This window comes from Euprymna scolopes, chromosome 3 (genome assembly GCF_053919585.1).
Source record: "Euprymna scolopes isolate OS-2025 chromosome 3, ASM5391958v1, whole genome shotgun sequence".
Taxonomy (NCBI): domain Eukaryota; kingdom Metazoa; phylum Mollusca; class Cephalopoda; order Sepiida; family Sepiolidae; genus Euprymna; species Euprymna scolopes.
In genome coordinates, this window is record NC_136484.1 from 185,559,289 (window position 1) to 185,574,184 (window position 14,896).

Sequence of the window (14,896 nt, forward strand, 5' to 3'; positions counted from 1 at the left end):
TTACGATATCGAATTTCTCATTTAAACATAATACGGGTCATCTGAATTCCAACACGTACTGGCATGTTGTGCTATTTTCCAACTATTTGTTGTCCAGCGTTCACTTACTTTGAGATTCCACTGTTTTTATTCGGCGTTTTTGTTGTTGAATCTGCTATCGTTGTCATAATATCTGGCTTCAAAGTCGAGGGAAGTACGCCCGTATTTATTATTATAGAGATTATTGATTATTGCATTGTACCCAATATATTAAGGATTTAAAAAGTTAAAATAAAAATATGATAGAATCGAAACGAAAACATTTAGCATTCCGGGCTTATTTGTTACTGTCTAAGCAAAGGACAGATTGATAAAAAAAACTATGTGATTTATACGACGTTAGCGTAGAAATTTATATTTGTGCATGCGTTGAAGTTACACATTTAGTTCACTGACACCTATTAAATGCCAATTTTGTTCAATTTTGATCCCCTTAGCAGCTATTCTTACCGGTTAAAATCTAGATCGGATTTATTCCAAAGGTCAAATTCTCTTATATGTAAAGTTTTAAACCAACTCGTTGCGGGTTAGCCTTCAGTGGGACAATCTGCTCACATTGACCGAAGCTTCAAACAACTATGTCATATGAACTATACACACTTTAAAAACTTCAAACAACTATGTCATATGAACTATACACACTTTAAAAACTAACGACTATGTTTTTCGTTCGGAATGGTCCTGGAATGGAATTCACAAGTCTAGCGGTTCTGGGGAAGAAACTACTGGAGTAAAAGGCTCTCTTGCATCTAGGGATCTCTACTGTGAAGGGGTGGGATTTAGCTGCTTGTCGGGTTTGTCGAGGGTATTTACGTCGTGTGGGCACAAGTGTCTGCAGTTCGTCAGAGCATTCACCATAAATATACTTGTAGAACAGGCAGAGGGATGCAACGTTTCGTCGATGGGACAGAGACTGAAGCTTAGATGCCAATTCAGTGCCTATCAGATTGGCGACTCAGTTTTGAACCTTGTCTAGGAGCGAGAGACTAGCAGCAGATGCATCAGCCAAATGTGACAGCAATACTCCATACATGGGCGAATGGTGGTCTTATAGAGGTATAGGATACTTTCAGATGTCAGCAGTTTTCTAGCACGGTAGAGAGAACCTACCTTCTTAGCAGCGGCCCTGGCAATGTTTTCAATATAATTGTTCCAACTCATGTTTCCTGTGAACGTTAGGCCAAGCAGTTTGAAAGATGTGCTCCCAGATAGGGAGTCACTTTTTATCAATTTCTTGTTTGCCTCAAACCAGTTATTCATATGTTGTGGTTTTAATAACAGTTTTTAGAAGAGATGTCACGTATAAACCGATATCGTTTAATTTCTAATTGTTTAATGATAACACTAAACATTCTATTCTAGCTTTTTTGTTTGCTAATTTATTACATATTTCCTTATTTAGAAACGTAACATTATTACTCGTCAGCTTTTTCGCTTTTTCTAAATGACTGGTGATGCGAAATTTTTCATGTTTTCAGAAAGTTTTTGAATAGTAGAGAATGAAACTTCCAGGATTTTGAAGTCCACTTGACCCAAATAATGTTTTCCCATGATGTATTATTTAAAATATCTGGCATTGCTTGGAGTTTGAATTAAAAAATTAAATAGACCACATATTTTATAGATGTAAATTTAAAAAAATCTAAATAAACTTTTGTTTTATCGTAATGAAAATATATTGGAAAGTAGAAGTTTCCTTAACATAATATATTGCTATATATATATATATATATATATATATATATATATATATATATATATATATATATATATATATATATATACATTCAGAATGTGATAGATTATATAATAAATTTCCATAGTCAAACAACGTCGTAGCCCACAAGAGCTATGACAGTTAAGTGTCTAAATAGTTTGAGCAGCTCGTTTAACTAAAACTAATGTCTTGGACTTCGGGTTCTTTGACTGTTATGGCCCTTGTTTGCTGCGACAATGTTTGGCTATGGAAATTATTATTATTAATATTATATATATATATATATAAACATATAAATATATATATATTATATATATATAAATATATATTATATACATATATATATATTATACTGTGTAAGCAAAATCAAGACATTCAAAAAAGGTTTTGATTGCAAAAAAAAGTGTATTTCATTTTACGTTACAATTGTTTCCATGCCCGGTCGACAATTTCAAACATTATATCATTTGAAAATTTTCAAAAATCAGCATTTCTTCAGACTTTATGAATAAAAACATTCTTGACAATAGAACAGTGTTTGAAGCGACAGAAAAAGAAAGAAAAATTCCCTTAACAGAAAAAGCATGTGAGAAACATTTACCCTTGGGGTAGCCTCCACGTAAAGCCCATTTAAATATTAATATATCACCTCATTTTCGTATCCTTACTTAAGAACAAAGTCATAAGAAGTTTTCACAAAAAACCCTTAGCCATTTAAAAAAATGTATATATCCCATTCGTTCCTAAATTAGATTTCACTATTTCTTTATTTCACATAATTCATTTTTTTATAAAGAATTAAAAAAAAAATTATTTCTATATTTATAATATGGCCATAACAAACTTGCATTAACGTTACGGTTAATTCTAGTTTCGTATTAGTGGCAAATAATGTTTACAAATTTTCCTTATTTTGGTACTTAGATTTAAGACCATTTTAGGTTTAATGTTTAATTGAATATGAGAATAAAGAAAACAGTGCATTACATATATAAATCCTTATACATCATTTCGAGTAAAGGATTCTAATCTATTTGTCATTATTTAATATTGTAAAGTTCATATTCATTCTAATTAAATATATTTTCATATCGTTACTAAAAAACAATAACGAAGGAAGATAATCCAATTATGTTGTTAATTGCTAATAGTTAATTCTGGTGGAAAAGAGTCAATTTTATTTCCCATAACAGCTAAAGGGAGATAATTCAACCCGTTTGATGTTTTCGATCTAGTGATTACTAGAAAGCGTCTATGATTTAATAATTAATTTAATCAAACAGATCCAGAACGTGCTACGATAGCTTATTTAACAAATGAAATATATAAATTATGTTTTTAATCTTAAAAACTGTTTTTTCCCCATGGGGTTAACCCACATCTGTTATTTAACCACTAACAACTAAGGTTGCTCATGTCTTCAAAGCCAGAATTATAATTCGTGTGTTGTATTCTTGCGTATCTAAACAAAATGGTATATATCCTCTAATTATTATTCTGACAGCAAAACCACCCAATAGCTTCGAATGTGTTTCACTCCGATGAGAAGATGTCTACCCCTGCATTTATGGGTAAAAACCTTTAGAACGAAGAATAAAGTAAGTAAATAAACAAACCAGCATGGATTTTACAAACTTAAAATGTCAGATGATAAAATCAATTAAATTAATTTCCAGTCCCCAAATTGTTAATTTAATTTTTTTAATAATAATTGTTAGTTTATTGTTAAGTTGTTTTATTGATTTGAAGAGGCTATCACTTATTTCACCATCAATACTGCTACAGATGAATACAAAAATTGCTCACCGTTATGGAAAAAATTCTATTCTTAGATGAGATTTATTTATATTTCTTACCGAGTTTAGAAAAAATAGAAACTATATTTGCATGTTAGATTTGGATCCTTCGTTTAGATTATATCATTCCCAGCTATTTAACTCTGCATTAAAGTTTGATCTTAGCATCCGAGGATCCTTATTGTTGTAAAAAGTTATACCTCAGTTACATTTAAGGCGTGATAGCAGAAACCTATTCCTGTGAAGACATCCCTGTATGGCATCTAGCCTTTTACTCAAAATTTCCTCTTTAGAATTCACTATGTAAAAGGCTTCAATAAACATAGATTGCAGATTTTTTATTTTGCAGGGCTATACTTTCTCCCTCTGTCCACTACTGACCATTTTAATTCAAAATCTTCATTATTTCTATTAAGTTTCCTAAACCAATCACCTAATGCAGTTGTATTCCTCTTTTTGTTTTTATTTTTAATGATGATTCTTGTACCCTCCTGCTATCGTTAGCGCCATCTCTGTTAGTTTCTATCTCAGGTTCCTTTCTAAAGGATACTACGTGGTTTCTGTTTCTATCCTTAAACACAGTTCTCGTGGCCCCCAGATATATCTTCGTAGTATTGTCGGTTTTTATCTCGCATTCATACACTATTTCCGAGGTTAGACATTTCCCACCCAACGGACAATTACATTTTCTGTCTAAGATACTTTCATTTGATGCTAATTCGTTATTATTCCTTATTTTGCTGATTTTTCTGTTATTGGAACTTATTGTGTTATTAGCTAGTGTTAGCTAAGTTTCTGGACGTTGAGAAAGATAATTTTACAGAGTTTCTATTTATTATTTTGCTTAATTTATTCTCCGGGGGGAAGTTTTGGTCTATTATTCCATAGAATTCCCTAAGTATATTATTTTTTATATGCTCGCTGAATGGTGGATTGAACCAGACCTGTCTCTTACGTCTATTTCTCTTATTTATGGTACCACCCTAATCTTTACCTGTTCTGCTGTTATTATTACGTCCACCGTTCCTATTCTTTTGATCACTTTCAACGTTTCCCTTATTGATCTTTGTTTTTTTTTTCTAGCTTTCATTTCCATCTTATACGAGATTGTGAAGTTAGGTTTGTTGTTCGTACTATTATTGGTCCTATTATATTCAATTCTTCCGTTGTATCCCGATCTCATAAGGGCATCATTGTAGTATTCCTTGTTTTTATCAAAAAGACTCTCAGTCTTAGAAAGTTCTTTTAGCTTAAAACTTATGGTATATGAAAATTTACTGGATTACACGAACTCAGTATATTACATACAAGTATATATATATATATATATATATATGTATATATATATATATATATATATATATATATATATATATATATATATATATATATTGTAAATGAATAATATTTAAATTCAGTTGGAACATCTAATAAAAGAAATCCAAAATGTTTAATCGTGTTTTAAAGAATAACACTAGGCAAAGAATATGATATGAGTGGCATCTCCTGGACATTCATTATATAATATATTACATTTTATAATATATTACATTTTATAATATATTACATTTTATAATATATTACATTATATAATATATTACATTTTATAATATATTACATTTTATAATATATTACATTATATAATATATTACATTTTATAATATATTACATTTTATAATATATTACATTTTATAATATAACAGATTACATTTTTGGATCATTGTACATTCTGTATCAATAATCCATCATTATACTGGTAATAGATTACACGTTTGAGCTGTACAATGATCCAGCCATTTTTAACAAACTTTCTTTTCTTAATTTTAGCCATAATATTGCAGTTGTGTCATGGTTATATGTCTGTTAGGCAAGCAAGATACTCTTAGCAGTATCTGATGGGGGAAGTTACGATGGCTAAGTGGTTAAGGACACGAGCTGAAATTTGAATCCAGTTCGTTCCACAGAAAAACTTTCAACAAACACACACATGGCCTTGTGTCTAACTTCTTTGGGACGCGGAAAATAAATAGTCCGAGCAGCTCGTCATACTAAAACTAATGTCAACAATTTCACTTACTCTTATCTGTACATAAAACTAAAGTAAGCAGACACCTCTACGAAAGTAAAATCTAGTTTCAAATTCAACAAGAAAGTTTTTTAAACAATTATAATTGATAAACAATTCATACGACCACGTCTTTCTTTACAAAATATATTTATATAATGAAATGATAAAATAAACACTAAGTTTTAATATAAACTTGATTTTCGGCCGACATAAACTTAACTTCAAAAATGTCTGTATATAGTTTGGAGAGATAAAATAGAAACCTGATCCTAATGATCGTTTGAGCGTATTTTTTGACAATTAAACGGACACGTATTAGCTGATTCAAGGCTAACATTTTATAATATTACTTTTTACTTTATAGTTTGCACAAAGGCTGTTACATAAGACACTTTGTGAAGATCAAACTCTCTGGCAATGATTTGATAGAAACTAAGATTATTATTTTAAAGTAATATTCTAATTTGGTTTGGTTAGTCTGTCTTGCTTCATATCAGCCTTTTCGGGTCCCTATATACTTTCCTCCCCACAATAGCAAAGTAAGGCACAATGTCATCCTTGAATGAACATCGGGAAATCGATCTCCTCGAGAAAGGGCACTCTAGATTAGAACAAAAATAAAGGATATTTCCTTCACTAATTGACGACATCAAAAATGAAGTGTAGTATAAGGACAGATACTACACTTTGAACCCTGCCAAAAAAAAAAACATGAAAATTAACGAAAATTGAGAAATAAACACAATACTGATTGTAAAAAACTCGTTTTGTACCTTTAATTAAACATAAGTTGCTATTGTCGTAGATTTTAGAGAAGGATATCAATGATTAATTTGAGAACAATAGATTGTAGAAAATGTATCAAATTAACGAATCCAAATGAGGGCGAAACTCGAGTCTTGGACTACCGGTTTGTTGGCATTCATGGCTCCTGTGAGCTGTGACGTTGCTTGACTGTGGATAATTATATATATATATAATATATATATTATTTTTGCCAGATCACCTACGTTAAGCAACGATGATCGTGGCCAGTATCAGATGCGTAACTATTTTGGAATTCAAAGCGTTGTATGTTCTACGCTGAGCAAAGAAATTTTCAGGTTTGTATCTGTGGGAGGGGGGAACGTTTAATCCACTGGGACCAGTGCACTCTCAGTCTTCGTTAAGACGTGCATCTAGTAAAAGAAAAACTGTGATGTCAAAACCTAAGGTCTACTGTATTGCACCAACTGATATTAGCAGTTGTAACAAAAAGCTTTCACCACTAAAACTGTATGGATTTCGCCACAACAATCCTCGTCCAGAAGATTCATTAAACGCACAAACACACACACACACACACACACACACACACACACACACACACACACACACACACACACATATCTATATATATACATATTATTTTGTTACGCATTAAGCGCTCTCATTTAAAATTGTCTACAGAAATTGCTCTAACCTTTTTATGGATATAACTCCCTCTCTCTTTCACTCTCTCTCTCCCTCTCTCCACACACACCCACACACACATATGAATGAAACCATTTCAAGTCGTGAGTGGTGTGAGAAACAAAATAGAAAGTCAGAAAAACTGTCTGAAATAAATTCCGAAATAAATTATTCGCTCTGAAAAAAAAATCAACAGTATGTACTTTTTTAGTTCGTCATAAATGATAATAATGATTTACACAAACAAATAAAATTACTGACTTAAGTCTGCTTCAATCATAATATTAGCGCGAACAATGACAGATACGTATTTTATTATTCTTTAGTATAATTTACATTACACAGAAACGGTTGTTTGATTCCGAAATAGAAACCCTCATGCTAATATTTGACTATATTGAGCATCGTTCTAGTAAATTCTTAAAAAATATGTATGTAATATAATTTTTATAATATTAATGTATTTATACAAAATACTAATACACGCACGCACACATATATATATATATATATATATATATATATATGTATATATATATATATATATATATATATAGCGCGTCAGATGCGATGAAAATAAATTAATCAGCCAAACTTCAGCCCCTGTCCCATCCTCGTAATATCGCAACGCTAGGGATGATAGCTTTTCATTGATTAATAAATTTCGATTTGTTTTTCATGCAATGAAACTATAGTATATATCTAAAAAAATTTAATATATAGTTTTTAAATAACACACACACACACACACACACACACACACACACACACACACACACACACACACACACACACACACACACATATATATACATATATATGTATATATAGAGAGAGAGTGAGAGAGAGAGAAAGACAGAGAGCGGGAGAGAGGGGGGAGAGAAAGTGAGAGAAAAAGAGGGAGAGAATATATCATTAATACATGTTATAAAGTCGTCTGATAAGAAGCATTTCATATCAAGTGAAACATTCTATGTTCCTGTTGCAGCCAACGTTCTCCCTGTCCGAATGTACGTAAACATTGTTTTAGCGTTTGCTTTGAATTGATAGCTTTTTAATCTAAACCAATATTTTTTGCTAGCTATGCATTCTGATGTCAGCGCATTATATTCCTTCTTGACGCCGCTCGAACGCACCCCCTTACAAACACTGACAGACAAATCAAAGAAAAACAAAACAGCCTTGGTGACACTGCAAATTTCGCAAAACATGTGTAAATTTAAGGGAGAGGTCTTCCGACCTGGAATAGTTTCCGCACACGTGTAAAGCCGAATATAACGAATGTTTAAAAAAGGAATGGCTGCGGTGAAAAAAAATTCTTTAAATTCAGTCTTTTCTTTTAATATTTACTTCAGGGCTTGTTATATAAACAATGTCAAGGTTAAGGGTATAAGGTTCTCAGTCCAATAAACAATGACGCCATTTGTAGATACGATCCTCGAAAGCGTCTGTTAGTAACTAATCATCTTGTACACACACACGCGCATACACACACACGCGCACATACACACACACGCACATACATACACGCACACACACACACACACACGCAATACACGAACATACACACAAACATATATATACATATTATGCAAGCATTATTAGCTTCATATGTGCATGCGATAGCAAAGGGTGTTGCGGAAATCAAGAAAAGAATCGCGATGTCAAAATCCTCCTTTAAGAGTATAAAGTGCATAATCACAAACAGAAACATAGAACCGAGCACAAAAATTGGAATCTTGAAGAAATACATATGGTCGATTCTCCTCCACGACTGCGAATATTTGACACTAACAAAGGTTACTGAAGGTTGTTTATAAACAAAATTTTAAGAGTCTCGTAGACAGAAAAAAAAAACAAATGAAGAAGCCATACATAACTTATAGTACAACAGATAACTTCTAATTATAATTCAAATTTGACAGTTGAATTTCTTTAGACACTGGTGGTTTAAGAAATTTCATAGCGGCGACTAGAGTCTTGAAGGTGATGATTGTAGCGATCGGCCATCGGATATGGATCAATATCAATTAAGAGCCTTAGTCGAAGCCAATTCACGCACAACTGTTCGAGAACTTGCTTCTGAATTAGACGTAATGTACACGACGATTTTTAAACAGCTGAGAGTAATTGGAAACACAAAAAACTTGATATATGCGTGCCTCACGAATTGAACGACAATTAAAATAAACTCCGTTATGAAGTGCCATCTTCTCTTCTTTTACGCAACAAAAACGACCCGCTTCACAATCAGATTGTGACTTGCGATAGAAAGTGGTTCTTTACGACAAGGTTTTCAAATCGCAATAGACAGATTCCAAAATTGAAAAATTATTTTTTAGATCTGCTCTATGATTTACCTTAAACCACTATTTTATACTGATTGGCTCAACTAGGATTCTAATCAAATACTGGCTAATAGCAGAGCCTAAAGTTGTAGAGGAAGGGAGATTAACAGATCCTACCATACCCTGTCTAATCTTGGATGGAACGTGTTGATTTATACGAGTCTGCAAATGCTAAGAAGTCTGCTTCATACTGGCATTTAAAATAAATATGTGTTTGTGTGTATGTTCGTGTATTGCGTGTGTGTGTGCGTGTATGTATGTGCGTGTTGTTTTTGTCTTCATTGCTATACACCTACGTCAATAAAACTTAAATCAGCATAGAAAATAACACTCCTAACGTTAATTTTCTTGACGTAAACCTAGACATAACTAGCGGCACATGACAACCTTACCAAATAAGAATCTAACATCTATGGACATAGAACTTAAGCGTATTAATATGACCGGTTCCTTACCACTACATATCACTCGACGAAAGCAGATTTAAAGAATCAATTTCTTGTATTCTTGTATACACACCAACGCTTCATAACAAAGTATAATAATAATAATAATAATAATAATAATAATAATAATGATGATGATGAAGATGGTGAAGATAATAATAATAATAATAATAATAATGATGATGATGACGATGATGAAGATAATAATAATAATGATAATAATAATAATAATAATAATAATAATAATAATAATAATAATAATAATAATAATAAGGATGAGGATTATTTTAACGAATGTCGGAACCAACGTTGTTATACTTGGAATTGATTGATAAACACTTTCTACCACAACATCGCATCCATAAATTATTCAGCAGAAATTCAACAAAATAATCTACTTTTACGGATCTTACATGAAATTTAAGAGTATCACTAAACCCAAACCATCAGTTACACACACAAGTTTCTATAGAATCGAAAACTAAATGCCCTCTATAGAGAAACTGCCATGTCTAATATGATCTTTACGAGGTAAAAATCACGCTAACCCCAACGCAAAAAGCTAAATATAAGTCGAATAGACATAACAACTGTTTTATGTTTATAATACGTCATTCCCAAATCCGGAGAAAAAGGGCAGTTGCAGTAATAAAGAATTCAATTTGAAATTCTCCGTGGCCCCTCCCAAATACTGTAGCTGAAGGCATAGAACATAACAGTGCAACATTGTGAACATAACTACATCAAAGAGAATAAAAGTCAATCATATGTATACCAAGGTCCAGGTCGATCCAATCGCCGCAATGTTAGACTTATGTGTTCCATTTTGCAAGTACTTCCACAGCATATACCCCACCAAACTTAATGCACTTACAATTATCTCTAACATTAATACTCTCGAGCGGTCCGATTAGCAACAAAATCCAATCCCATCACAGTAAAGCCCCAAAACTTTCTATTAAAATAGCTTCTTTCCACGAACCACTTGCATTTAGAATGCCCCCGACTTTACTACAATACAAAAATTTAAATGTAATGTGAACAAGCACCTTGCTGCCCAATCTAGGATGCCCAATATGAATCTGATCGCTAATAAGAGCAAACCTTCACTTTTTAGTGGCAACATGTTTGTGGTGAAATACGGTTTCAAAAATTGGGGAAATCACAACTGATACAGTTTACTAAAAAAATTAAAAGTTAGATTTCTAATGAAAGTCCCGACGAATGGGTTTATACAGGTTGGAACGATAAATTTGTCACACTAAAGAAAACAAAACTACGTCTTCGTTTTAAAACTTTTATCTAAAAAAATGAATTCAGGTAACTTTATTATGTGGCAGAGCTTACATCAATTCAATGTAGCCTCAATCACCGCCTCGATATGGGTCCGGAACTGGGAGCATGGCTTTCTCCAAGCACCGGCGGGAGCTCAGCTAATACTCGGCAGATGGCTACGATCAGACTGGGTTAGATATTGTAGGAGGTCATGTTAATGATGTTTTCGACGTATGACCAAACGGAGTAGTCCAGTGGGTTTAGGTCGGGGAAGGACTGGCAGTGAGAGAAGGTCAAAGTCGTAGAACTACTACTGAAACCAAACCTGCGTCTCTTTGGACTTGTGGGCCGGCGCCGAATCCTACTGCCACATTCAGGGTCAGCCAACTGTCATCTGATTGACCCAGGGAATCACCGCACTCTTCAGCACATCCAGGTACACTTTGGTGTATACTTTACAACCGAGTGTGAAGATGTGAGGTGCCATAATATGGCCCTCACTTGAAAGACCATAACCGTGGCCAAAAATTTCATTCAGCTGTGCGCTCAAGCGTTGAACCGTCCAGATTTGTATTTTGAGGGTGCTGGCAATGGTCCTGTTGCCATAACTTGGATCGGTAGAGAGCATGAGTTGTACAGCAGCGCTCGTTGAACATCGTGTCACTTTCAGACATGATAGAGAGCTCCTATTGCTCTTAGGATTTGTATACAACTGGCCAACTAGTAGATGGTTTGCAACAAATAAAAAACCGGGTTTCATCAAACGAGCCTGGAAATATGTCGTCTTTTCTATGGCGACAATTTTATCGTAACAACTTGTAAAAAATCTTTAACGGAAACTATTGATGTCACTCGATAAAAAAAAACTGTAGTAAACGGATTCTCAATAACAAACAGGTTCCCTTTATATAAATGGGTCGCCTATAAAAGGACACCTGTTTTGATTGACATGCCTGCCAAGGAACATACTTTTAAAAAATAATGAAATAAAATAAAACTTTAATTTGCGTTCAAATATACCTTTCTCTTTTCAGCTTTGGTTTTAATTATATGTCTGTTTCTTGTCATTAATAACAATCATCGTTGTCACCATACATATTCGCCTAACATCGTTATATCTTCTGACCCCCCCCCCTCCAGAACTGATGTGGCCCTGAGTCAGCATTACTTCACGGAATCTACAAATAATTATTTTATATTTCTCCCAGTAAACGAAAGGTATAACGAGGTTAAATATACTGGAGGTACCGTCACCTCTTCCTACCCAGACATGCATGTGGCAGGAAAAAATATATAAGAGGGGCGTGCAATAAGTAATGCCCCTCACCCACTTCCCATAGCAGTAGAGCAACGGAACTTGGCAAAGTTATTAGTCTTTCTCTACATAGGAACCACTCAGAGTTATGCAGTTCTCCCATCGTTTGATACAGCTCTGGAGACCGTTTTTGTAGAACACCCCAAGTTGGTCCTCCAACCACGACGTGACTTCGTAAGTCAAGGCTGCATCATCTGGGAAACGCTTTCCTTTCAAAAACAATTTCATGGCTGGGAAGAGGTGAAAGTCAGAGGGTGCAAGGTCAAGAGAGTAGAGAAGATGGGGGTGGATTTCATAACCACACGACCATGTTTCTGATCCGGCGACATGCGAGTTGTGGGTCGGAGCGTTGTCCTGCAGGAGGAGGGTACCTTTGCTGATTTTACCCCGCCTCTTAATTTTGATAGCTTCTCTTAATTTCCTCCAAAGTGAAGCATAATAGGCGCCTATAATTGTGGTACCCTTTGCCAGGAAATCTGTCATCACTACTACATCCTGGTTCCAGTAGACTGTCAGCATAGCCTTGTCAGCGGAGGGCTGCACCCTTGCCTTCTTTGGAGGTGGTGAGTCTAAGTGCTTCCACTGCATTGACTGGGCTTTGGTCTCTGGGTCATAGTGATGGATCCAGGTTTCATCCTGTGTAATCAGTCTTTTGAAAAACTTTGACTCATCTTCTTGGCACATCTCCAAATTCATCCTCGAGCACTCGACGCGTTCTCGCTTTTGAAATGGTGTGAGCAACCTGGGAATCCATCTGGCAGACACCTTATGCATATGCAAATGGTCATGAATTATAGTTTCCACAGACGCTGCACTAATCTTGACATCTTGGGGTATTTGGCGAATAGTAATGCGCTGATCTTCCAAAATGTCAGCCTCAACTTGACGGACAAATGCCTCATCAATGGCAGAAGGAGGGGCGACCAGGTCTGTGAGCAGTTTCCACAGACTTCCGGTCATGTTTGAATTCAGGATGCCAGCGTTTTACAAGGTCATATGATGGGGCATTATCACCATAAGTTTTTTTCGTTTCATCAAAAGTCTCCTGTGGTGTGCGTTCTTTCAAATACAAAACACCAGATCACTGCTCGACATTCAACAGGCTCCATTTCACACCTGACTCAGTTCAAACACCTGTAAAAAAGAAACCACAATTAGTTCAGGGCTGGAACTTTCTACATAATCCGTAGAGATATAAATCATTGCACATGCAAAATTTCATCTAGATCAGACAACTGGAAGTGGGTCAGGGGCATTACTTATTGTACGCCCCTCGTAGACAGATTGGACGGAAGCATTTCAAACGATGTAGATTCGATGATACCGTTTTATGCAATTATTCTGGTATAGCTAAAGGGAAAACCTGAATTGAGAAGGGTGTTGCTTGTAAACACTCGCGCTCGCTTAGAGTGAGGTGATGATATCCCAAAGAGGGTAAATAATTCAAACAACAATCACTAACAATCGGTACCGTCGGTTTCAAGTCTAAACAAAAGGGCGCTTATATTTGACATCCTATGCTTGACACTTTTCAGTCTTTGAGATTCAATTTAATAATAAAAAGTAACAAAAATGAAAATAAAGTTGAGGATTGAGATATTATAGAAAAGTCACAGTACGCAGGAACCGCTATTTTCCGGGCCGACATGCATAAACAGAAGCTGAAGAGAATCCAGTAAAGATACCAATTATAGGTCCCCTTTGTTTAGATTTGAAACCGACGGTACTAATGCTGTTCTGATCTTCTGTAATACACATATATATATTACACTCTTACTTTTGAATTTTTCTCAATTGTGGACGCTGCTGGAGGTTTGCTCACCCCCTTCCCACACACATATAGTAGTATGGAAATATTGCGAAAACTCGTTGAAATAAATCATATGCAAACATTACATACCATGGTTTTCTTTTCTGCTAATATCGAAAACTTCCTTGGGCAAAGACACTGTACTGGAATCGGTACTCCTGGAATGTTGGTTGGGTGACATTTCGTCTAAACACGTGACAGTAAAATCTACAATAATAAAAGAGAGAGAGAGAGAGAGAGAGAGAGAGAGATTATTAGGTAAAATCTTATATAAATGTAATTAAACGAATATTAAAAGATATGTCGAATCTGTAGGAGGTCGGGAACAATTTCTTGGTCAATCCGACCATTATTTTTTTTTGTCTGTGTACAACATTACTTTTAGATAAGCTGTGCAGACGAGGAACACAGCAATCAGGTAGTCTAACATGTAATTTTAGAAATGTGTATTCCAATGCATTTTACATTTCTTTGTAAAAGTATTTGATAAGTATCTATATATATTGAATCGTCTGTTTTAAAAGTTGCAGAAAATGGCATCCAATCAATGCATTGTTTTTTTTAAGGAATTAAGAAAGCTGATTGGTATATATTTTACATTACGATATGGAATATTCATATGCTTCGAAC

At 34.4% G+C, this 14,896-nt stretch overlaps 1 protein-coding gene across 3 annotated transcripts in view; it reads right to left on the reverse strand.

Annotated features, from left to right (window-relative positions):
• Positions 1 to 14,896, reverse strand: part of LOC145260389 (uncharacterized) — a 649,016-nt gene that overhangs the window by 126,619 nt on the left and 507,501 nt on the right. For all 3 annotated transcript variants that reach the window (XM_080118365.1, XM_080118344.1, XM_080118355.1), the window contains exon 14: positions 14,357 to 14,473. In XM_080118365.1, the coding sequence (XP_079974491.1) occupies positions 14,357 to 14,473 (117 nt within the window). The remainder of the gene's footprint in view (positions 1 to 14,356; positions 14,474 to 14,896) is intronic.